Raw genomic sequence first — 26,368 nt, forward strand, 5'->3', positions numbered from 1 at the left:
AACCCAATACAGTAAAATACAAAACAAAGAAACCAGTCCTGTCTAGAATCTACGGGACATCAATGTCCCACCTAAAAAAACACACAGCACACTAAACAATACAATTTCATTAGGCTGGTGAAAAGTACAGGGATTTCAGCAGTGGTACTAAAAATCGTTTTCTAGGCCTACTAAAATAATCACAAAACATTACAAAATGAAAGCTGTCCTGCGGAGGTCTACTGTCGCAGCCGTGGGGCACCCTACTCTCAGAATAGGCCCAGTCACTTGGAGAGGCCAAAAAGATGGTGTAACAGGTTAAACCTAAACCTGGATAATAAAAACCTGTCACGCTGAGAGAGCACCTGCAGTAAATATGGCTCTATATCCTGGACAGTCTAAAAGCATGTGACCCCGCACCAGGGTTTCTGCAGCTCGATCTGTTCTCTTGCTAGCTGAGCCTGCTCAAGGAACAATCTTTTAATACCATTCAGTTCTCGAGAAGACAAAAAATAGGATGCAGTGACAATATCCAATCTCCCAAGCGACGCATACGATAGCCAGGGAATTCTATGCACCTGGTCAAGGGCCAAACAATCCATAAGAATCAATCGACAGAGCTTTGTCTCCTCCCTGGATCAGATCTTAATCCAACACAATAGTGGACTAAACACTCCATGCACTGACAATGCAGGGGTGTTTTGCGGGAGCTGCTCTACTCGTCGTAAAAATAGTTTTTCTTCTACTTGTAATTTGTCAGTCTTTACAAACTCCCAGACCTCACGTCCATACCTCAACAGGGACAGACATTTTGCCGAATACATGTTTTGATAATAGTTATCATTCACAAGAAACATCCAACACACAGCATTACTTCATTTCCTACCAGTGATGTAAATATATCCAAAAGGTCAGTCCTAAAATAAAATAAAAAGTCAATGGTGTCAGACCTACAGGTGGGCTAACTACTCAAGCAAAAACAAAGATTACAAACTACATATGCACAATTGTGTGAATCTATTCATAACAACTTTGAGAGTTCAGTGTAACTTTAAGTTTTAAGTCTGACCAAAAAGTCAGCGGCAATAGCAAACATATTATGTTATGGCACACTGGCAACCTGCTACAGCCATCCATTTCTGGTGCAATACACAGTACTGACGGCATGAGTTATGTTTGGCACCAGAAACAAAGCAGGCCACAAAAACAAGAGTGCAAGCAATAGCTTCAATTACATTTTGCTAAAAGCTCCGGGAAAAAACTCAATTTTGAAATATTTTTTGAAATACCATCTTTTTTTGGTTTAAAGGCACCTGAGAAAGGAATATCATTATGTGAGATCTGAGGGATTCAAAGATTAAAGGAATGAGTTGTCCAGTTAAACACAGGAGTCCCTAACTTTATCATCAGATTGAGTCGAATAGGCAGATGTGTAGATCGCAGCCTCCTGGGATAAGAGTCATAATCTGGTCTGCGTAATCATAAGGCTCGCACTTACCCTGGATTCTAGTAAAAAGGTATGACCATCGAGCCACAATGACCTCAATGCTGACTGACCTTTGCTCAGAAGAACAGCTGTGTCGAAAAAGGGCAGAGTTTCTTTAAATGTTCCCTATAGTGCAGATCATGCTTGAAAGAACAGGAAACCACAGTTCAAGAAATACTTTCACTACAACACGAACATCTTGATCATGATTTTCTGTACATAGTAAAATATGGCGTGTGGATTTCGGAACCAAGCATGCAATGGGGGCTAAATTTGGGGGGGTGGGGGTGCATGTTATTTCATGTAGACCACTGCACAGTTGGACTTGTTTAAACATTACGCATATTTATATTAGTTCACATACATTTGCAATTTAATAAACAGTGAGATAAACTGATTTGCCCAGAATTTAAAGATTCTTCTTGGTTAAGTGCTAGGTGTAGAGACTGTGAAACACATAATCCCATCTAGATTACTGTTCTAATGGTACTCACTCATGTTTTCATGAAGGTGCCATCAATCAAAAAAATACAGAGGGGAGGGGGGCAAAACTCTATAGAAGATGTATTATTTTAAGTACAGCACTATCATGAACTCTGGTACCACAAACCAATAAGCTTCTGCAAAAACGGTGTTAGTATTTCAAGACGATTAGGACCCTCTATGATCGAATATAGGTCAATTAAATCAATGTTTTTAGGTGCCCCAGTTTTAATTTCTACATCATAAACTTACCAATAGTAGTGCCCTGCGAATGGCCAATATAGTACATTTGATCCTGTCCAGTTTTCTGAACAATAAAGTTTATTACAGCTGGAAGATCCTGCTTTGCCATTTCATCGTAACTACAAAAAAACACACAAAAAAGTAATCGTCAGAAATTAATCAGTAATTCATATTAGGCTTTCATGCATCCATTTGCCATTGAGGTGAAGTGACGTTATTGGACCAGTTATGCTGTTTAAATCTTTTACTTGGTAGTCTTCAGGAAGCAACGCTTGACTTTGGAGGAACAATTCCCAATGGTTGCGCCTTTCTAAAACACTCGGTCGAATCACCAAAGGACATCTGAATCAAGTTTGCTACCTAGCGTTCCGCAGTTGATTGTACCTCTCTTCTAGTTGGCTATTTGGGTCGCACGCGAAAGATCTACCCCTTGCTAAGTGTACAACAAAGGGACATAACTTAAAAGAAGCAAGCCATCTTGTTCTCTTAAAAGCTAGACCAATGTATAGCCATTATATTTTAATCCATGTTGCATTTGTTTGCTTTCCCAACTCATGCGATTAATGTTATTGTATTATATGTGTTAATTATGCTTCCTCAGCTAACATCTGTAAAGTTAATGCTATTCAACTGCGCGGGTTCCTGGTAAATAATCATCTGATCACTGGTCCACCAGAAAGGCCCTGTATGTTTTTATCTTGTGACTCATTTCCAGGCTATTGCACCGCTGAGTGCTAAAAAATAAACACACTTGCAAATAGCACATTAAAATAGTTACAGTTATTGACCCTGATACCAACAAATTAAATACAGACATTGTACAATAGTCTTATGAAACCACCACCACACACTGAAATACACAGTGGGACTGATACATTATTTATCTATGAGCTACTGAATAAGACAGAACATGGAAGCTAAGAATTTGTATATGGACAAAAGTATAGGTGTAATCAAGGGCATACAAGTATAGAAGGAACTAAGGGCAGATCTTGGTGAACAGGGTTACTCCGTCACAAACGTGAAGGCTATCCCGTCCTCTGTATTAATAGTCCAGTATATCCTATTATACGAAACTTATAATATGGCGGACAAGATATTTGTCAGGTTTTTGACAGAGTAGCCTGTCCAACAAGATCATAATCAGGCCCTAAGTAAGATATTACTTGTTGGGACACAAAACTATGGTATCTCAGGATGCTCAATCAAAAACTGACAGAAATGCTCTGTCAGACAAAATAGAGTGCCCTGATCAATCACCACAATAACATTATGGTATTTGCCATTTATATAGTGGGTAATCTGCCACTGTGATGGCATCTTAGTGCATTTGGTAGTTTTTAGAAAACTTTCCAAATACCTGAAAAGTTTCAATCACACACGGACTTGCTGTCAGTGGAGTGAAGTGGGGTGTCTCTGGTAGGTGGTGTGTTAGACTATGGGCCTGATTATAAGTTTGACAGATGTAGTGCTATCCATAGGGAAGGTAGAAGACATTATGTCTGTCACCCCTACAGTACATCATTCATCCAATTTACAGATGGCCACCGGCCCAGCGGTTATCTCTGTACCTTGAAAACATCCATCAACACAGTGGTTCCCTCCAAGTTACAAAAAGTAAGGTGGATGACCACGATCTGTTTTAATGGCCATTCAGCAAACTTTTAACCTTTTTTGGTTTTTCAGAAACAAACTCCCAAAGCAGGAGTTTCTTCCTAAAAAAAAAGATGCTAATGACTTCCACACCCTGGGTATTTCCTCTCAGTGCATGTGGATCATTATTGCTTCTTTCTGTCCCTCACTGCCAGGATTTACCTGGTGGTGACGGGCATAAATAAAAGAAATAAGAAATATACCATCTACCTTTAACAGGGTGCTATTGGACTCAGAGCAAGATATACGTTGATGGTTCCAACAGGGGGTCCATCATTGGAAAGCTTACAGTAAGCCCATTTCTATGAGGCAGGTGGGCCTAGAGATTGGCGGACTGGGTACTCATCATGTTTGCGACAGAACGCCCTGTCCACCAAGACTCTTAGCCATTTGTGGGTTTGAAGCATGAGGAAAGAGGCAGGTGCCAGGTTGCCTATGTGTTCGGTATAGTTATTCACAGCATCAGGTCTTTTAATATTCTCCCATGCTCAAGTGGGGCTTTACTCCACAGAAAACATCTCTCATTTTTAAGCAGATGATGAAAATAATATAGGGGGAGACAATGCAGTGCCTGCACAAAGGTATATGCATTTTATAGCCAATACAATTTTTTTTAGTTGCTACTGCAATAGAGTTTTTGAATTGCATTTGGCAGAATGTATACTTATTGGCATACGAATCCTTTTTTAAATTAGTTTTTTAATACTATTTTAAATACAAATACATCATATGACGGACATGAACCGCAGAAGGAAAAAATAATAACAATCCGTGCACCTTGCAAGTCTAATAGGATAATGATCAAGTACAGTCGTTGATACTCTATAGTAACTTTCCTAAACATTCTAACTTGTCTATCAAACCCTTTTTGGCATGCCAATGCTTGTTCTGAAAGAACAAAAGGAGTAAGAGTCTTTCTTTTAAATTTCAACCCCCACTCATCAAAGAGCTGTTTTCAATTAAATTCAAAGGCACCATCAATTGCAGTTGTCAAAAAGCATGTGCTCTATAGAGGTAGGCTTAATAAGATAGTTTAAAATAAAAGTAATATGTGTGACTTTTCAAATTCTATGAACTGCGTCATACCTGAATTCCCAGAATTCATCTTGGTCAGCGGACAACGTCTTGTGTTTTCTGCACCAGGTATTTCCTCGGCTGTTTCCCAACCAAACATCATAGCCGGCATCAGCTAAAATGAATCCCAAACTGTTGTTGCCCAGGTTTGTAACCCAGTTGCTAGCATCTGCAAGCAAACCATGCTGCAGAAACACTACGGGCTTTGCACCTACGCAAACAAGGAAAAAGAAAACCTCTATTAAATAACAATTGTAATTTTAGACAGTTTTCATGCAACCATACCACCTTTATCCCATCTACAAGATATCTCTCCACGCTCCCCCTCTAGAGTCGATGACCATCTGCTTTAAAAAGGTGATAAACATAATCTGTGTATTATTTAAGGGTGTTATGTTTCCTGGTGAGGTGCTGGTTATGTGGTTTATAAAGAAATGGTGTGTAAGAAATAAACCACTTAAAGCAGACAAACGTATTTTAAACAGGTGCACATAAATGCAGGTGGTGTGAGTAGACAAATGAAAAGAAAAAAACAATGCTCCACCTCCCAGACACATTGAAGAAATAACCCTTAGGGAAAGTCCATAACGTTAAGCCCCAAAGAACTAGGTTAGCAATGATGAAAATGATGCTCATAGTCTAGTAGCAAACCAACATGGGGGTCCCCAATAGTGCACCTATTTTCCTTATATTCTGAAGTGGATCATGACAAGATATAGTCAACCCGCCCCCCATTTCGCCCTCTAGAGTAGAGAAGTAGGTGGGCAACAGAAAAAAACAAGCATTTGCAATGCAATAGGTCTCGCATTAGGAAAGTTTGAGCTATTGGTATTGTAAATGACACATTTTTTTATTTATGTGTTGGTTTTGAAAATAGCGAAATTAATAGCTTTGTCATTTACATTACCAATAGTTATAACTTTTGCAAATGCGACACCTAGAGCATTTGTAATGCAACATGTTTTGTATTTACGTGACTTAGATGTATTGATATTACAAATAACAATGGCTTTAAAAAAAAATTAAATACTTAAATAAGAGTTATTGTAATTTATAATGGCATTAGCTTAAAGTTTTGTAAATAACTTTTGTGAAGATTATGTTCAGTGTATTTTATTGTGACGAAAATCCAAGAACAGAAGTGAAATATTAACAACTTTTTGTGACGTTTGTAATAAAGCTTGAAACATTGAGAGAACATATTTGAATTAGTTGTTGTTGAATGGTGGCAACGAGTGATGTGGTGGCAACGAGTGATGCGGTGGTAGTGCATAGTGATGTTGTGGTGCCCCTGAGTGATGCTGTGGTGGTGCGATAGATAGAGTGAGGGCGATAGATAGAAACATAGAGTGAGGGCGATAGATAGATACATAGAGTGAGGGCGATAGATAGATAGATACATAGAGTGAGGGCGATAGATAGATACATAGAGTGAGGGCGATAGATAGATACATAGAGTGAGGGCGATAGATAGATACATAGAGTGAGGGCGCGTGTGTGTGTGTGTACGCGTGTGGGGTTGTACGCGTGTGGGGTTGTACGCGTGTGGGGTTGTACGCGTGTGGGGTTGTGTGTGTGTGGGGTTGTGTGTGTGTGGGGTTGTGTGTGTGTGGGGTTGTGTGTGTGGGGTTGTGTGTGTGTGGGGTTGTGTGTGGTTGTGTGTGTGTGGGGTTGTAGGTGTGTGGTTGTGTGTGTGCGCGTGGTTGTAGGTGTGTGGTTGTGTGTGTGTGCATGGTTGTGTGTGTGTGCGTGGTTGTGTGTGTGTGCGTGGTTGTGTGTGCGCGCGTGGTTGTGTGTGCGCGCGCGTGGTTGTGTGTGTGCGCGCGTGGTTGTATGTGTGCGCGCGTGGTTGTATGTGTTCGCGTGGTTGTGGGTGTGCGCGTGGTTGTGGGTGTGCGCGTGGTTGTGGGTGTGCGCGTGGTTGTGGGTGTGCGCGTGGTTGTGGGTGTTTGCGGGTGTTTGCGGTTGTGGGTGTGTGCGCGTGGTTGTGTGTGGGTGTGTGCGCGCGTGGTTGTGTGTGGGTGTGTGCGCGCGTGGTTGTGTGTGGGTGTGCGCGTGGTTGTGTGTGGGTGTGTGCGCGCGTGGTTGTGTGTGGGTGTGTGCGCGCATGGGTGTGTGTGCGCGCGTGGCGGTGTGTGTGCACGTGGTTGTGTGTGTGCACGTGGTTGTGTGTGTGCGCGTGGTTGTGTGTGTGCGCGTGGTTGTGTGTGTGCGCGTGGTTGTGTGTGTGCGCGTGGTTGTGTGTGTGCGCGTGGTTGTGTGTGCGCGCGTGGTTGTGTGTGCGCGCGTGGTTGTGTGTGCGCGCGTGGTTGTGTGTGCGCGCGTGGTTGTGTGTGCGCGCGTGGTTGTGTGTGTGCGCGTGGTTGTGTGTGTGCGCGTGGTTGTGTGTGTGCGCGTGGTTGTGTGTGTGCGCGTGGTTGTGTGTGTGCGCGTGGATGTGTGTGTGCGGCAGATCAGCACAGCAGAAGAGAACAGGGAGTTAAAGAAGGAGGTGGGTGGAAGAGAGCAGCAGATCAGCACAGGAGAAGAGAATAGAACAGGGATTTAGAGAAGGAGGCGAGGTGGAAAAGAGCAGCAGACCAGCAGAATAGAACAGGGAGTTAGAGAAGGGGGCGGGGTGGAAGAGAGCAGCAGCTCATCACGGGAGAACAGACGGAGTTAAAGAAGGAGGTGGGGTGGAAGAGAGCAGCAGATCAGCACAGGAGAAGAGAATAGAACAGGGATTTAGAGAAGGAGGCGATGTGGAAGAGAGCAGCAGATCAGCAGAAGAGAACAGGGAGTTAGAGAAGGGGGCGGGGTGGAAGAGAGCAGCAGATCACGGGAGAACAGAACAGTGAGTTAAAGAAGGAGGCGGGTGGAAGAGAGCAGCAGATCAGCACTAGTTGTTGCTCTTTGCATGTGGTGGAAGCTTGGAATGGTGCACTCAGTACAGCAGCTGCTGTTTGTGCATTTATGCTCTTGCTCTGCTGGTGACACTGCTAGAGGGACCCTTAAGCTCACCGACATTTAAGAAAATCCTTTTCATGAGGTCAAAGGGGAAAAACATGGTCTTTGTCAATGACTGGGGAAGGAGAAGTGTGACTGCATAGATTAGCACTGGAGTGTGGTGGCTGTGAGAGTCTGGGGAAGGAGGAGTGTGACTGCATAGATTGGCACTGGAGTGTGGTGGCTGTGAGAGTTTGAGGAAGGAGGAGTGTGACTGCATAGATTGGCACTGGAGTGTGGGGGCTGTGAGTCTGGGGAAGGAGGAGTGTGGGGGCTGTGAGTGTCTGGGGAAGGAGAAGCGTTACTGCACAGTATGAGACTGGAGGGTGGGGAGCCTGGGAAAGGAGTAGCGTGACTGCATAAAATGAGACTGTAGGGTGGGGGGGATGCGAGTGGCTGGGGATAGAGCAGTGTGATGTCACAATACCAGACTGGAGAATATACAGGGCAAGGGAGTAAGAGGACGCAATACAAGAGTTGAATGAGAATTTAGAAGTGAAATGGCACAGCATGAGACTGGGGAATGAGGGGTCTGGGGGTGCCTGGGGACGGAGATATTAGACTGGAGGGTGGGGGGGGGTTAGGGGGCGTGTGAATACCTGTGAATGGAGGGGTGTGATGGCACAGCATGAGACTCGAGGTTGGGTGACTGGGAGTGTCCAGGGTTGGAGGAAATGATGACACCGTATGAGAATGGAGAGTTGGGGGCTGAAAGTACCTTGGGATAGAGGTGTGGGGTGGCACAGTGTGGGGAGCCTTAGCGCCTGCAAGGATGGCAAAGTGCGAAGTCACAGTAAGAGTCTGCAGGGTCAGGGGCCACGGAGTTTCTGAGGAAGGAGGGTGTGACCTCGTGGTGCGATCCTGGAGGGTGAGAGGATTGGGCACCTCCAGAGACGGCAGAGCGTGATGCACAACATGAGTCTTGAGGGTGAGGACCTGCGAGTGGAGGAGTGCAATGGTACGGAGTGTTCATGGGGGGTGCGTGGGGGGAGGGGCTTGGGTGTAATGTTCAGTACAAGCATGGAGGGTGAGAGAATTGGGCGCCCATAGGGATGGAGGAGTGTGATGTCATAGCATGAGCCTGGAGGGTGAGGGGCTGCATAAATAATCACCTGGCCAATGCTGGTTTGTCTTGAAGCCTGCATTCCATAAAGAAACAAAGAATTTAGCTAAATGCAAGTTAACGTGTAAACCAATTTGGGACGACTAAGTTCCCTCTCGCTTACTCCCAAACGTTGACACATATGGCCGATCTCTAACGACCACTGTTTGCGGCATGAGCACAGCCCCGCAACTGAGGAGCAGGGAGAAAGAAGACTAGCATTCGGAGCAGTGGCAGCAAAAGGATGTATGCAGCCTACCCCTGCAGAGCACCTTCTCATATAACTGTACGTGTGTAAGGGGACAGTATAGTACATGGCGGCACGACACATAAAAAGATACCGAAAGGCGACGGCACACTCTCCGGTGCAAAGCCCCATTCCCCATGAAATACCATGTAAGCCATTAAACTGCTGGAAACTCCCCGGAGAAAGTCTTTTCACCAGGGCAGATCTGCACTGCACAGGAAGTGTTTTATGCGGCCACAGTAAACTACGCACTGACAAAGAGTAGTACAGGTCGGGTGGCTTTGGTGGGCGGAAGGTTAATCCCCAGCATCTGTCCCTGTTGCGTGTTTCACACTGTTCTTCCTGCTGCTTCAGGACGCCGATCGCCAAAGTGGTCAGTGAAGAGAGAGGAGCCAGTTAATGTACAAGGGATGCACACAGCAGCTCGGCATGCTGTGAAAGCCAGCATCACACCGCAAGAAAAGACAGATGGCGGAGAAGTGCAATGGAACCAGCTGGCGGCACACAAAGTAGGCCGCTGTTCAAAAGTAAAATAAGACCAGGCTCCCCATGGAACTGCAGTCCACATTTTACACCCCACAGAGATGAATGCTTACATAACAAGTACAATAAAAACTCACCGCCGCAGCCCGGCTTGTACAGGAAGCCAGGCAACCTGTGTTGGGACGGGGGCGGGGCCGCAAAAAGACAGGAAGCCGACGGGAGCCTACCCCGCGCTCCTGTGCTGAAGCGCTCCTGTGCCCGTCAGCCGGAAGATTGCCGGAAGATTTGCGCGTCAGCTAGCGGGGCTCCCGTGCTCGTGGAGAGCCCCGCCTGCTGCTGAGGATGACCCGCTGCCTGCCGCTGCCTGCCGAAGGAGAGAGGGACACACGAAAAGAACTCGGTGAGTGGGGTGTGAGGGAGGGGGGGGGGACATGTGCGCGCGCGTGTGTGTGTGTGTGTGTGTGTGCGAGTGTGTCTGTGTGTGTGTTTGTGCCTGTGTGTGCGCGTGTGTCTGTGTGTATGTATGCATGCATGCATGCGTGTGTAAAAAGATCCGATGACTGGTGGGGGGATGTAAAGTGAAAGTAAGCAGCGCGCGTGTGGTGGCTGGCTGTGTGTGCACGCGTGGACGGAGGCGACGTGCGCGTTCGCGCACCCAAATCCGGCCGCTTCCAAGCTCGTAACACCCTCTTGTCCTCCTCCCCCCGAGACAGACAACATTAGGTCTCCAGCTGGACACTTGCATCCTTTGGATGCAGTTTACCAGCTCGACCTAAAGATTGGCATAATTGTCTCATCAGGGGTGTGAGAAAAGGAGGTATCCCCAACTAGAGTTCCTAAATTGGGATCACTAAATGTTTGAAAGGACGATTATTTAGGAACAAGGGTTTTAAATAAAATGAACTGACAACAGTAGTTACTGACAACAAGAGTTGCCGACTATGGATAAACAGTAAAAGGTGAAAAAGGAACAGGTCATCAAGAAGATATTTTATTCAAAAATATATTTTTATTTTTATTTGAGATCTGATTTGAACATTCATTAACGATACAGTTTTGGTTATCGTAATGTGTTTGTTGTGTATCACAATACAGTTTAGTAAAAAATATACATTTCATAAATAGATTCAAGTAAATACAAAAAATAATATATATACAGAAGGATAAGTTTTATAATCACAAAAACATGGCTAAGGATAATTTGACATTACTACGCGCGTTTCGGCCTTAAGCCTTCATCAGGGAGCCATGATATATGTTCCAAATGTACCCGTTAAGTGTGGCATCCACAATAAATGGAAGTGGACTCTAGATATAGTGTGGTGATCACTTGGATTCCAGATAAGGTGCCAAATTTTTACTACAAATGGAGTGCTTATGGTGATAATATTCGTTGCTGTTCTATGGTATGTCGATATACAAACAAATACAGCGGACAATCTCAATAGCTGCAGGAGATGTGTAATGGTTCTTACTAATTGCAATGACGGCAAAGCGTCATGTAAAGAGATCCAGACGGGGTTTGCTGCAAACCGAGTTCGAGCTGCAGCGAAAATAAAGGTAACTTAGTTTGTATCTTTTTGGCATGGGTGAGAGTCCCCTTCGGGTAAACGAGGTAAAGAAAATTCTCGCTTAGAAGCCCATATTTTTTACTAAACTGTATTGTGATACACAACAAACACATTACGATAATCAAAACTGTATCGTTAATGAATGTTTAAATCAGATCTCAAATAAAAATAAAAATAAAAATATATTTTTGAATAAAATATCTTCTTGATGACCTGTTCCTTTTTCACCTTTTACTGTTTATCCATAGTCAACAACTCTTGTTGTCAGTAACTACTGTTGTCAGTTCATTTTATTTAAAACCCTTGTTCCTAAATAATCGTCCTTTCAAACATAATTGTCTCATCAGACCATCAGATAGCCAGTAGAGTAGACAAAGGTCTTTTCAACACCATACGCCCAACACAGACATATACTTGTGGAGCTCCTAGCTACATCCTGAGAGTTCTCCGAAGGCCTCAGTGAGCCCCGCCACATGTCACTCTGTAGAAAATTCATTATGGCATTGAGGGTCAGTAAAAAAGTATGATTTTCCTTTATAGTTAACTTTTAGGTTCACTGGATAAAACATTGCGTAGTCTATTCCTCTCTGCTGTGGCTTCTTTTTTTACCAGAAGGAACGTTTGGTGTTCTTCTTGAACGGCCACAGTAAAGTCAGGGAAGAGGGCAATTGAGAATTGTTTAAAGTTCATGTCTCATTTCTCCCTTGCCATCTATAGGACGGACTTGGGGTCCCTACAATTCAGGAGTTATGGGCAACGGGGTGAGCTAGGCGGAGGGCGTGGTGCAAGCAAACAGTGTGCCCTTTCCACTACAAATACAGATAAAAACGTGTATTCTCCAAACATGGCCTAAATCCTTTCCACATATTTGGGCATGGGGCCAGTATTCGTCAATTTCTGCAAACCCAAGATACAGAGATTGCATAGTCGAGAACGTGCCTCCAGATCCTCAAATTTCATTGAGATCACTTCAATCTCGTTCTCAAGGCACTGAATTATTTTCTTTCGTTCTGTGCTATCATCTTCAGCCTCTGAGATTCACCATGCCACCAAATTCAGGCGTTCCCTATGTTTGTCCACTCTTCCTTTAATTTTGTCCATTTGATCAGGTAGAGAGGCTATCTTTCCATAAATAAGTTGGAGGCTATTTTTCATTTTGTGGCGACACGTCTTTATGTTGTCCTTGCTAGCCTCTCCATCAGACCGATTGTGTTCCTAGTGGTCTGATCATCCTTGCCTAGGGGTACTCTCCATGGATATCACCCCTTAAATATCAGTTTGGGATATTAATGGTTCGTTTTGCTCATTGTCCTCCTCTAGGACCACACAGTCCTCTTAGCATCTCATGTTCATAAAACACCAACAGTACAGCATCAGCAGCTCAAGCTAATCAGTCAATGACACTCCTTTCCTTGTAGGGTTACAGGTTCTGAAGTGTCTCAGAGACAAGTACTCTTTGGTGATTTAAGCGTAGTCCTTGCACTTACACCCTGAGGGATGGGCCAATCATTCTCATATGGCATTCTTCTAAGGTATCAATTGCTTTATCCTGATGATGATCCAATTATCTTTAAGGGATCAAAACGTCGACTTCAGCACCTGATACAAACCTATAATGTTTGTTATTAATGTGTGCTATGGTGCTTCTATGTATGTTCTTTGGCCTTATCACTAAATTGTATCATGGCCAATATGTGCAATGCCCGAGTTTGGTAACTCAATTTTTCGTTGTACACTGTCCCACTTGTATGTCTCTGTGTATTTTTCAAAATAAATCATAATATCCATCTGGATATATGAACATAGACATCATTGTATTTCTGTATTAATTGCAGTTATAATTATTTGTTGTGAGGGACCAATAATAAAATTCTAGGCATCTGCAGACTTTACTTATATTTATGTTGAACCTAGCACTCGGATCAGATATTCAACAATATAGAAGCTCACACTTAAGGCACAGAGGATGAGTGGTATGGATCCAAAAGTGCTTGTTGAGACTCAAACATTTTTTTAAAGCCTACTTTAGTTCAAGAAGTGTAGAATCTGGTAGTCTGTTATTGAAGTATTCATGACATTTTAATTTTGTTTTCTTAGGTTTTATGGCTTTATTCCGATCCCTATATTTTGTTATTTAAAAGCACAATTTACTGAAGGCCTGTACCATCAGTGGAATGGACTAAGGGCATGACAAGAAAGCAACATGTCATTTAAAGACTTTCAAACTTTATGTTTTCAGTGAAATTCCTTTGTGAAAATGAAATTCGTTCGAAATTGTATTGCGCTATTTCATTGCTAAAAGTCTTAAAATGTGCAATTTTGTAGCAGTAGGCAGAGGCCCCTAGGGGTGTGAGTTTTCACTGTCTTCTCATACGATTTTACCTCCGTAATATCTCAAAATATATATATATTCATGCACTCACATTTAAGAGACATTTAACAGTGGATGGTTAACTTTCTTTGAAAACATGGACTCTTTGTTTAATATTTACTGTTGATTTCAACCATCATTTAGGATGATAAAATTGTGATTGTGTAATTGTTAATGTCACTGTGCCATGCCTATTAAGCATGGAGGATACTGTTTTGGATGCCTGCATGTGGAACTTCGTTTAAATGGGATATGGCTTTTGCCAGAAAATAATTTTGTGTTTTCAAGGAAACAAAATTGCAACTAACCTCGTACAACTAGGGTCCGACTATGGTAAGCCTCGAAGCAAAATTGGGGCATCGACTGATGTTGGCACACCTTGAATTGTATTGAGCGAAATTAACGACTGAGGTGCTGTAAAGATTTGAGGTATGGTGCATTACAAATTTAGAATCCTGCCCTACACCCACAATATTTTTTACTGAAATTTGGTAGGCTTCTTTGGTCTATCCCAATGAAATTGCTAAAAATTGAGGTAGGTGTTAAGAGTATCATGCATGTGGTTGCTTTTAAACCCACAATTTAGAGGACTAGATTGTACTTTAGTGTACATTTATTTGAAAAAATATGAGTTTGGTTATGGTCCCGCATCGCGTCTTTGGGCATTTGACGCCGGAGTTGTTGCTGCCCTTCGAGGGGTTGTACCCACAAGTGCCGTGCTGCCAAGAGCTTCAGAGGGGGAAAATCATCTACGCCGCATGCGACTCCAGCTCCCAGGAGTCCGTGCGCCACACCAGCTGTGCTACGGCCCGCCCACTCACCCTCGAGCTCCTCATTACGGCTCGCGGAACCCGCTGGCGTGGGTCCCGCATCGCGTCTTTGGGCATTTGACGCCGGAGTTGTTGCTGCCCTAGGAGGGGTTGTACCCACAAGTGCGGTGCTGCCATGACCTTCAGAGGGGGAAAATCATCTACGCCGCACGCCACACGGGACTCCAGCGCCCAGGAGTCCGTGCGCCACACCAGCTGTGCTGCGGCCCGCCCACTCACCCTCGAGCTCATGCCCTATAAACCAATATCACTTTCCGCTGCGCGGGACGCGCCGGACGAAGCCCCGACAAAGGGCGGACAGTCTGTGACAGTCCGGGGCAGGGCAGGGCCATGGACCTTGGCTCTGCCTTCAAAACCCGCGAAGCGAAGACATAAGAATTACTCTGTATGTATTGCCCGTAACAGGGCCCCAAAATTTTAGTGTGTTGAAATTCATGATAGCTTATTTCATTTTACTGTAGCAGCTGTTACTTCTTTTTTCTTTTCAATTTTGACTGCAACGGTTGTCAAGTTGAAACATGTCTAAACAGAAAGCCGTTAATACCCCGTCAGTGGGAGCTACACTAGATAATTACCTGGTGAAAGTGGTTAACAAGATCAACAAAGAGCGAAGTTTATCCTTAGGCCGGGACAGTCTTCATGTTACATCACCTCCACAGCCCACATCGCCTATCAACCAATCGTGCCCTCTTGATGATAGTAGTCAGTTAGATAACCCCGAAACCCTACCCATAATAGGCCTTGACCAAGTAAACCTTATTCTGGATACTCAGAATGTGCCCTGCGATTCGCCAGTGCAGCGCTCCCCGGTTCGGAGTGCACTGAGGGCATGCAGGAAGGCACAAGCTAAACGAGGGGGAACCCGTAGTACCCGTAATAATAAAAAGGCTGATTCACCCCCTAAAAGCATGATGGCTGGAGTAGAGTTAGGGGAGAAGCAGGGAGCGGTTAGAATGAATACCAAGCAATTTGACCTTTTAACTAGTATCATCAATACCAAGATTGAAAATATTATTAAACCCCTAGTGACAAAACTTGATTTGATGACTGCAGAAGTGCAAAGGTTAGGTGGTCTTCTAGATATCCATATAGCTATGGTAAAGAGGCCTAGCGTAGTGTAAAAGGGCCCTGAAGTAAGTAAAGAAGCGCCAAAGCCACCTAATGGAGGGTTGATTGTGCCGGTAGTCCCCACACCTATCAAAGTACCATTAGTCTGCCAGAAAAAACAGGCAGTAACATTACCAGCATCAGCGAGCAATAAGGGCTCGTCTGAACAGAGATATAGAGGGTCTATCAATCTCCCCCCCGATTGTGTTCCTTATACAGTGGTCTTAACTAATGTTCCACCTCTAGAAAACCCTTTGAATCAGTATCAACCTGAGTCACATGCATCTCTTAAAAATAAAACAGTCTCCTGGCTGCATAAGCAGTGTGGCTTTCCACCGGCTTATTCAGACCAAATTTTGTCCACCAGGAGGGTAACTTGGATTGGCAATGCTAGGAAGAAGTGTAGGGGCGACTGTGTTATTGTAAATTTTAAACATCCCCAACACGTCGCAACCGTCTTGCTAAGAGCTGCTTCTTTAAAACAGGATGAGAACAGCGTATGTGCACGCCCACTCGGGTACTTCTATAGCCATCTCAGCACGGTACCACCAGCTAATTATAGAGTCATACCCCCAACACCTATTTATCATTCAGTTTTTGAAGTCCCAACAGTAAATAGATATCAAGCTTTGAGAAACCTGGATGCAAATGATTGACTCCCTTGGACGGGTGGGACCCAGCTGGGTGAGACCACTAATCGTCAGGATATAGTGTCTAATAATAAGTCTATTGCCCTGGAACCAAACCTGTTGGTCGAATCTAATATGAAAGAAATCAGGGAGACTTTAAATGGAAACCCAAGTTTAGGGGATGGCCCAATTAAAACAGTACCACTGGAGAAAATTAGTATGAGGGGTTCTAAAAGCACCAAAGGTATAACCATCGTCAGCTGGAATATTTCCGGTATAAAATCTAAGGGTGATGCTTTGGGCTGGACAAGTTTTATAAATACCCATGATATTTTCTGTTTCCAGGAAACTTGGTGCAGGGAAGACATTAACTATGCGGGGTTCGCCTCTTATAATTTACTGGCGCAGGGTTCTGCGTCAGGGAGAGCAAAAGGTGGTCTTTTAATATTAGTCTCTATTAATCGGCAAATTCTAGTAAAAAAATATTTGACTGTGGGGGTGCATGTGCAAATTCTCTGGCTCCTTGATGAGGAGGGCCGTAATATCTTGTTGTATAACTACTATAATAATGTCTTTGATAACTCCAGGACGGCAGTAGTTAATAATTTGGCTAGCGCTGTAGAAAATCCAAGCACAGAAACGAATGTTCTTTTTGATTTTATTTGGGTGGGTGATTTTAATATCCCGTTATGTGAGTTGTCTACCCAGAAAGTCCGTGGGGTCACAAACGATGTTGGTATAGATTTACACTTTAAACATAATGTATATGGGGAAACACTGCATAAAATCATGAACTGTTATGATTTAGAAATATTGGGTTTCTCTAAAGATGAAAATGGACAAATCATCCCCACGTTCAAGAACCGACACACTAGTTCAGTAATCGATCATGTGATCGTTTCTGCAAATATTACTCCCTACTGTGCCTCCCTTAGGATTGAAGTCACTTCACTAAATGATCACAATTACATTATATTAGAATGTACTTTGTGGGGAGGATGCACCGCGGAAGCTGATAGAATTATTACTAACATTGAACCTCACAGACCAAACGGTGTAAGAATGAGATGGAAGGGAGAAAAAGCCAAAGACTTAACCAGTTCCATCGCTAAGGATTGCCTGACAGACATCTCGCTTATATTTGATAACGTCACCAACACCGAACGGGTTTTATTTGCTTTTAATGAAATTAACAGATTAATTTATGTTAGGTTTACCAGACCTAGTAGAGATCAGCATCGTAAGGGGCCGGGGTGGTTTGATCATGCATGCACCAATTTACTATCAGAATTAAAAGGTGCTCTTGCTAAAAAACCTAGGGATACTGACCAAATAATCAAATCCCGACTTTTTAAAAAGTTAGCATTGAAACGTAGGAAGAGTGAGTTACAGCAGGAGGCTTGGGATTCCCTAAACCAAGCATCTGAAACATCTAATAATACACTCTTTTGGGCTACGGTTAACTCTCCTTTTCGCAAAGAAGACCATATACCAGAGCTAACCTCTAACGTCACTAGCGATGACTGGGTTACACATTTTTCCAAAATTTTTGCATCTGAATGTTATGAGAATTTGAATCCTAGCAGTTGGCCCTTACTACCACTCCATATTACTGTTCAAGAGGTCGACCAGGGAATACACGCTAGCAAGGGGGGGAAGGCCCAGGGACCCGATGGGGTCCCCATTGATGTCTACAAATCAGCCCCAGAGCTGTGGAGCCCTCTCCTGACTATTGTATTTAACGCTGCAGTCTGTAGTGAGCCCCCTAAAACCTGGGGAGAATCTATTATCATCCCAATTCACAAGAAAGGCAGTAGGTCAGAGGTAAAAAACGATCGCCCCATTTCTCTTCTAGACTCCTCTGTCAAGATCATGAGTAGAGTCATGCTAATAAGATTAGAAGAATGGGCAGAGCAAGAGAACATCTTGGCTGACAGCCAGTATGGCTTTAGGAAGGGCAGGGGTACACTGGACCAGTGTATAAACTTAGACCTAATGATTAGCAAATACACTGAAGCAAAAACAGGCTCATTATACCTCTGTTTTAGAGACTTAAGCAGTGCTTTTGATATGGTCGACCATGCTATTTTATGGCCAATTTTGTTAAAGCTAGGAGCCCCGGAGGGTATAATTTTCTTTCTGGCCAGGTTGTATGAAAAGCTTGAAACCTGTGTGCGTTATGGCACAAAAGAAGAGTGCACCCCCAAATTCAGTGTGTAACGTGGGATCCGACAGGGTTGTGTCCTGGCTCCTCTTCTTTTTATATTATTTATTAATGAGGTTGATGCAATTTTAAAGAATGTAAAGGCCGATGCCCCCCAGATGAATGGTGTTTCTGTCCCGGTGTTATTATACGCTGATGACGCCGTCTTGCTTTCAAGAACTCCCCTAGGGCTACAGCGCCTAGATTCTGTCAGTTTATTCAAGACAGGAAACTGTCTATTAATAAGGGGAAAACACACACCATGACCTGCGGGGCCAGAAAAAAATCTTCAAATAACTTTTTTATTGACCATGAAAAAGTGCTACATGTGGAAACATTTTGTTACCTTGGTATTACCTTCTCAAGAGACAGAAAATGGTATGATGAATTTAATAATGTGGGTAATAAAATGGCAAAAAACGCCTATGGTGTTTTTAGATTCGCGGCAAACGTTGGAGATAGGCGCACTAAGGACATGCTCCAAATTTATCAGGCAAGATGTACCACAATAGCATTGTATGGGGCAGGTGTGTGGGGTCACAGATATTCTCAAATTTTACAAACGGAGGAAAACTCTTTTTTGAAAAAGCTTTTGCATCTACCCCAGACTGCCTCAACCGAGTTGATCCACCGGGAACTGGATATTTATTATCCAAGTGATCTATTGTCCTTAAGGCCACTCCTGATCTGGCGTTCCATTTGGCTTCAGGAGGAAAAGTCTTTTAATAGAACAATTATTGAGGACTGTCTATCATTGGATCGCTACAAGAAAATTCCCTGGTTAAATTATGTTGTTGATTGTTACTCTGAAATTTTTAATATTAATGTCCTGATTGATCCCAGTGCCGCATCCCTGATCCCTAAAGCTGAACTGAAAGGTAAATTCCTGGCCAGTAGAGCTAGGAAACGGTTGTCAGCTGCAGGTTCTATGACCACTGTCCTGTTTTATAATAGATATATTGTCTCGGAAGGTTCACCATCCTATTTATCCACGGTGACCAGGCCATCCCATAAGTTTATGCTTACAAGATTGAGGTTTGGAGTAGCACACCATTTATTGGCCCTACCAATTCTCAAAAAACATCCAATAGGGCCATGTTTGTGTGATGGCGTATCTAAACAGAGCACCCTGCACTTTTTACTAATCTGTAAACTGTACACGAACTTCCGTACCGCCTATCTGAAACCGATGTTTTTGAAATATGGTGTGTGTACAGTTAATCAGGCTATGCGCTTACTGTGTAATTTGAATTCCGCCGATATTTGTTTTTATACTGCCTCTTTTTTAAACAAATGTATTTATGCTAGAAAAAACATGCTTTTTTAATTATATGGACTGTTTCTCTACTGATATCTGTTTTAATTGTTATTCTGAAATCATGTTTTAATCATTAATTTGTAATCTTGGTCATCTGTCTGTTTGTTTTCTATGTGCTTTTATGGTCATGTCTCATGTACCGAATAAAGCTTCATGAATTGAATTGAATTGAGTTTGGTTATTCTTTTGTTCTTTAAGCATTAATGTAAATGATTTTTCTTTCAGGTTTTATATTCTTTATGCTGTAGTAAACAATTGCTGAGGTTTGTTGCAAATTGTGCTATTCTGATAAAACTTGGATTAATTTTGGATGGACGACTGATGAGGCTGGACAGATGGATGGATGTGATCAGGATGGATGGATAGATGGTAGATGTGATGAGGTTGGACGAATGTACATGATGAGAATGGATGGATGCGATGATGAGAAAGGATGATAAATGGATGGACAGACGTTGGTGGTGGTGGCAATGATCATGAGAGCACAGATTTGCTGACTGTTAGTAACCAACGAGAAAGAAAGGTGGAAATAAGCATTCTGTATGATGTCCACAGATTATCATTACACAAAAGTTCATGGCCGCTGTTATCAACTAATCCGAGGCAGACTAATGCACTCTCAAATTGTATCACTTCGAAAGCCCTGATGAAAAATATGCCCGTTGTTTCTTTCCCTGTACGATTGTATTTCAGCTGGGTCGGCTCTTACAGGAATCCATCAAGGAAATTGCAACTGCAGAAAAGAGGTTTTAAATGCATGCTCCAACGCAGAGGAGCAACTATGGCACATACATTTCCACACATTAAAAAAAACATCATTAGTTATTATACCTTTGCTTCCATTCTTTTTGATTCCATGAGGTATTCTATTGACGCTTAGTATGTAGCCATCATCTGTTACCACCTCATACTCCTCGCTGGCATATCCCCAGTATCGGATAATTTCACTCTGTGGGATGAACATAAAAACACTTCAATAAAATGTTAATAAATCCATAAATCCACGGCTGCCCCACATGCAGCCTTAGAGGCTTATATTATTGCCTAATGTTGCAAGACCACACAGTAGACTTCAAACATATTAAACACATTTTCCAGCTTAACGCTACCATATATTTGTCATCACTATTTTTATGCAAATATTTTGTACTACAGGCTGACATATACTTGCATCAGCAATAAGAAATATAAACTATGCTGTATATACAAATGTATTCAGATCCCAGAGTCTTATCTTCACCTCAAAAAACTAAACCAAGCAAATAGTCCTTTAATACGCCTCCCTCACCATTATAAAGGTATAGTAGAGGTCACACCTTCTGTAGAAACCAATAGCGGCTGGTATCAGGGAAATTGGGGGGGGGGCAGTTTGGTGGGCGGGGGCAAGAGGCTGAAACAATTAAGGAAAAAGAAAAAAAAACGTACCTGTTGGGCTCCTGCTCGCTGCTCTGTTTGCCAGTCTTCTCCTCCTCTGGGGACATACTGGAACTCCCAGGTTCCCCTGCGGCCAATCCCGACGCTGCTCTCACCATGACAGCAGCGTAGGGAATGAACGGAGCACACTGGTTTTACGCTCCAGAGCTGGGACTACCATCTCCTGTATAATATCTATGTATAAAGTCATCCTAAGATCTACAAGTGGCACGGCAAGGTAGAACCCCTGGGAGATAACATCTTGCTGAGACAGAGAGGAGATCAGCATTTCCCTGCTGACACACAGACGTGAGATGCTGAGGTTCCTGCATGCAGATACTCCAGCTTGCAGTGGTCTAAAACATCCCTTGCGGGGTGTCCAACTCAAGACCAAGACGGGGTTCCACAGTCTGTCACTTCAGGTAATGGGGTTGACTTTATCCTAGAGGGATTCTTGGCTTAACACCTACATACATGCTAGGTACATCTAGTTAGGGTAGCATTGTAGTACGCATTTTATGGTCATGTATTTTATATACCTACCTGTATTCATGGTTATAGCAAAGTGGTAGAGACCTACCATCCTTTTTCTTTCTTAGTGCTTCTAATCATTAATATCTTTTATTGTCTACTGATTATTTCAGCACACCTATTTTACACTAGAATAACGACTGTTCAATAAATACTTATTGAAAAACCTCCCTACTGTTTATTCAGTGTAACTCTCTGAGACTAAGTGAGCACTAGTGACTGAGCAAAAAGTAGTACTCTGTTTCCAAGGTCCTGAGGGATCAGGGTTGTCATGTTTGATGGTTGCCAAGAACTATCCTCTCCTTGGAAAGAAGAGTTTCTAGTGGCACTGTGAGCTAGCTGGTACACAGGCCAGCATACACGGTGGGGGTGTCTAGAATCAGTCTGACACCAATCCTGCAGTGTATGTTGTCTAAACGCACAGATCCTATATATGTTTTACAGGAACTACACAACAGCGTGTTTCAACATGCCATGCACCCATTTCATATGATATCGGCTGTGCACAAAATAGTATGCAAAACAAGCTTAGAGAGATGAGCCTTCCCTTATCCAGTTTTATGAGTTTTAGGATGTAATGATCAACTGTAGTTGTTTGATGAGAAATGTGCAACTCTGAAAAAAACTAACAAACATGATGGATGGATGAATTTGGTGAGGATTGATAGCCGGAAAAGGGTAATTTTGTTTCAAATACCTGCTTTTGTGCACAGACGTTATTATTGCACTTCAGTTCCCTAGTTTTCATATCTAAATAAGTATATAAATGACAGGGTAGAAGTGCCTTAACACAAATTATCTCAGTGACGAGATGGTGAATAATAATAATAATTTGTTTGTATCGCACTTTTGCATTTTTGAAGTGCTTTCAATGGCAGGTACTACTACAAGTTAATTTAACCATGCTCAGTTTATCCACCATGTACAACTAGAAGGCTGAATCGCCCTCACAAGGATTGAAAGTGCCAGCCTGCAGAACACTGCACGTTTTAAAAACGAGAGTCCAACTCACTGAGCCATCTCGGGTCATCCTGAGAGGCTAGAAGCCAACATTAATTTGGACATGGTTGGCCCCTCTCTGTAATGGCCACTGAACAGGAAAAATTGACTTCTTCTGGTTGTTGTTTTCATAAGATCTGGATCACAAACATGTATGCTGTGCTAGAGAATGCAGAGGGAAGATGAAAATGTTTAAACAAATGTTAGGGATAAATTAGTGAAGGATATTTGTGCGTCCGCCTACAGAGCTAGAATAACTTCCACTAAACATCTTGGTAAAGTGCATCCTGAATAATAGAAACTGAAATGGTGGCAGCATCAAGAAAACATATGAGCATTTAATTCAATACCTTTATGGTGCAATCGATCTAACAATCAAAGGAATTAGAGATCCTCGTACTGCGATCAAAAGAATTAGCAACAGGCCGCACATAATCTTATCAAGGACATCTCGAATACCAAGGACTTTTCTTTCTAGTGCTAAATGAAGCTCCTGAGAAAGGATGGTTGGCAATTTGTTTTGTCTGTATTACACAAATGTGAAGATTTAATAATACATTTTATATAGGGCCTCCTCCCATTCACTTACTTCACTATATAGTGATGGCAAGTATATAGTGGGAATTTTACATTTGCTATCCTTAACCCAGCATTACCAACCGTGACAGCGGTCGACATATAGATACGATATTGTCACAGGTCGATATCTCAAACACAATATTTTTATATAAATGTATATAAGTAGCTGAAAATTTGTAATAAAGTTGGTCTGAATACGGTGCGCCAAACTAGGTCTTGACCACGGTCTCAAAAATACTTAAGAATTCACAGATTTTGATCTCTTCAATATAATGTGTTCCGAAGCCAACTGGATAAAGCAACTTTACTCTCGAAGATTATTTTTCATTAATAAAACTGCCCTCTTTATCCCCACTCCCTCCCAACCCCTTAGTGGTGCGCTCTATGCTTCCCTTTTAAAGATAGAGTAATAGCTAAGAGTAGTGTTCACTTTCTGCAGTTTCTGCTCCTTTCCTTTCCGTTAGCCCCTCAACAGCACACAGGAGGCTGTCCAGGAGTTAAGATGCGGACAACTGGTCAAATTTGTATGGCAAGGAAGGCCAAAGTGTGAGTGAACTCACTTCCCTACCAAGGGCATTATATTTAATCAACGTCCTTAGTGCTTCGTCCAGTCACTGCATGGACTAAATTTGCTGTTCCACAAAAGTAGGCTAAATCAGATATTTTCCAGTGCCTCTGAAATCCTCCAATAGCATGAGACTATAAACTACCAAGATGGATGTCTTCCCATGTATGAACACTCTTCCTCTATAGATAGAGGCACTTGAATTATGTGATTCTGCGGCCGCAGCTTTTTTTTTTGTATATTTAAGAATTTCCTGTAGTTGGAACATAATCCATCATCTGCTGTGCTGCATAATCTACAGATTTTAACAAAATAAATTGTTTCTAGCTCAAACGGATCAAACGTTATTAAAAACGTGGAAATATGTGCTCACACGTTGGACGAACCTTTACACAACTAACTGTTCATCTTTCACTTGTTTATTTATGTATTTGGTTGTGCAACTGCTGGTAATGGGGTGGAATCTTTGGCCATAAATAATGTATAGGATAAATTGTATTTTCTTGTCATATAATTTTGACAACCTGCCTCATAAATCGGTGCTCCCCACCAAATAATCCCAGGTCCATGCCTATAGAGCAAGTTTCTTTCTTGTTGTTTACGTCTTTTTGTTTTTTTATCATAAATGTTTTAGCGTAACGCTGCATTACTATTCCCTAGCATGGCAGTTATAGTTGGGGCATTATAAAACGGCACATAAATATTTTGTTGTAAAGAGGTAGTGAAAGAAATGGCAAAGCAACAAGAATGCAGAAGTGGCCTTTCAAGAAGTTACATTATCTTTATAAGAAGTCATTTTAAACACTGAGCCAAAGTGCATACAAAAATAAAATGGAAACCTCACAGCTCTACTGTAAAAGGAAACGAGTAAATGGAACTAAGAAACTAAACCATGAAGCTGAAGAACACAAGACCACTTATTATAAACTCACAACATATTCACACTGCAAGAAATTAAAAATACAAAAGGGGAACTAAAAACCAGCAGTACCGCAAATAATTCTGAAAAAAGCATTCTGCTTAACATCTTCTAGAAAAGCTTCACTATAACAACACATTAAGCAGAAATACATAGAAAGAATCAATAAAATAAGAGAATATCCCACAAATAGCAAATTCCAAAGGATGTAAACTTGGAGCCAGGATACCCAAAAATAAGGAGTACCATGAAAATGCTAGGAGTCTTTATCCACACTGCGGAAAATATACTATGACGGGGTTAGCCTTAAGGTGAAAATGCCCATTTAGTTTTTCCTCTCTTTCTTCTATAAAAAAAATGGTTTTCACATGCAAAAATGCCTCACCTTATCTATGCCCCCTCCCCCCTAAAAAAACAATGTATGAGGTCCATACTCTTTCCAACACCATTTAACTCTTGTAGAGGTTGCTTGTTGAGGGTCATTAGGGTGGCAAATGCATTTCATATCCGCGTGAATACCTTTAGAAATTGGTCAATTGTTTGTGCCTTCACGTGGGGACTGTGCTGTATTCAATATACAAATGTTTGTAGGACACCTTAAAAAAGAGTTGATTTTTTTTAACATCCAATAATTCTTAATACATAAAATCTTACTGAATACGTTATTTATCCGGAGATTGAAGGAAATAGGGAGGACCTAGCATTCAATACATATTGAAATGAGTGTCCACAGGATACTTTTTTCTAACAATAGACAACTTGCATGGACTTAAACATGTTACTGGATTAGGCAGGAATTCCGAACATTGTGTGGGCCATCCTAACACATATCTAACAAGCATTTACAATGCAATGGTCTCGGCATTATTAAAGGTAGAGCTATTGGCATTGCTCATGACTTTTTCTTTTCTTTTTTAACATAAATAAATGGTATTGTCATTTACAATGGCAATAGGTGAGCATTAGAGAGTAGTAGAGAGTATTCGCGGACACAGAGCCACACGCGCACACAGAGCACCACACACACCCACGCAGAGCCCCACATGCAGAGCCCCACACGCACACAGAGCCCCACACACACAGAGCCCCACACACACACAGAGCCCCGCACACACAGAGCCCCGCACACACACACAGAGCCCCCCACACACACAGAGCCCCACACACACACACATAGCCCCACACGCACACAGAGCCACACACACACACACACACAGAGCCACACACACACAGAGCCACACACTCACACACAGAGCCACACACACAGAGCCACACACACACACAGAGCCACACACACACACACACACACACAGAGCCACACACAGAACCACACACACAGAGCCACACACACACAGAGCCCCACACACAGAGCCACACACAGAGCCACACACACAGAGCCACACACACAGAGCCACACACACAGAGCCACACACACAGAGCCACACACACACAGAGCCACACACACACAGAGCCACACACACACAGAGCCACACACACACAGAGCCACACACACACAGAGCCACACACACAGAGCCACACACACAGAGCCACACACACAGAGCCACACACACAGAGCCAAACACACACACAGAGCCACA

General features: G+C 42.7%; 1 protein-coding gene across 1 annotated transcript in view; it reads right to left on the minus strand.

Moving 5' to 3' along the window:
• LOC144754725 (lysosomal acid lipase/cholesteryl ester hydrolase-like) overlaps positions 1 to 26,368 on the minus strand; it is a 101,176-nt gene that overhangs the window by 37,338 nt on the left and 37,470 nt on the right. The window contains exons 3-5 of the mRNA XM_078642882.1: positions 20,596 to 20,713; positions 4,931 to 5,129; positions 2,201 to 2,310 (exon numbers count right to left, since the gene is read on the minus strand). Coding sequence (XP_078499008.1) covers positions 2,201 to 2,310; positions 4,931 to 5,129; positions 20,596 to 20,713 — 427 coding nt within the window. The remainder of the gene's footprint in view (positions 1 to 2,200; positions 2,311 to 4,930; positions 5,130 to 20,595; positions 20,714 to 26,368) is intronic.

This window comes from Lissotriton helveticus, chromosome 5_1 (assembly GCF_964261635.1).
Source record: "Lissotriton helveticus chromosome 5_1, aLisHel1.1, whole genome shotgun sequence".
NCBI lineage: Eukaryota > Metazoa > Chordata > Amphibia > Caudata > Salamandridae > Lissotriton > Lissotriton helveticus.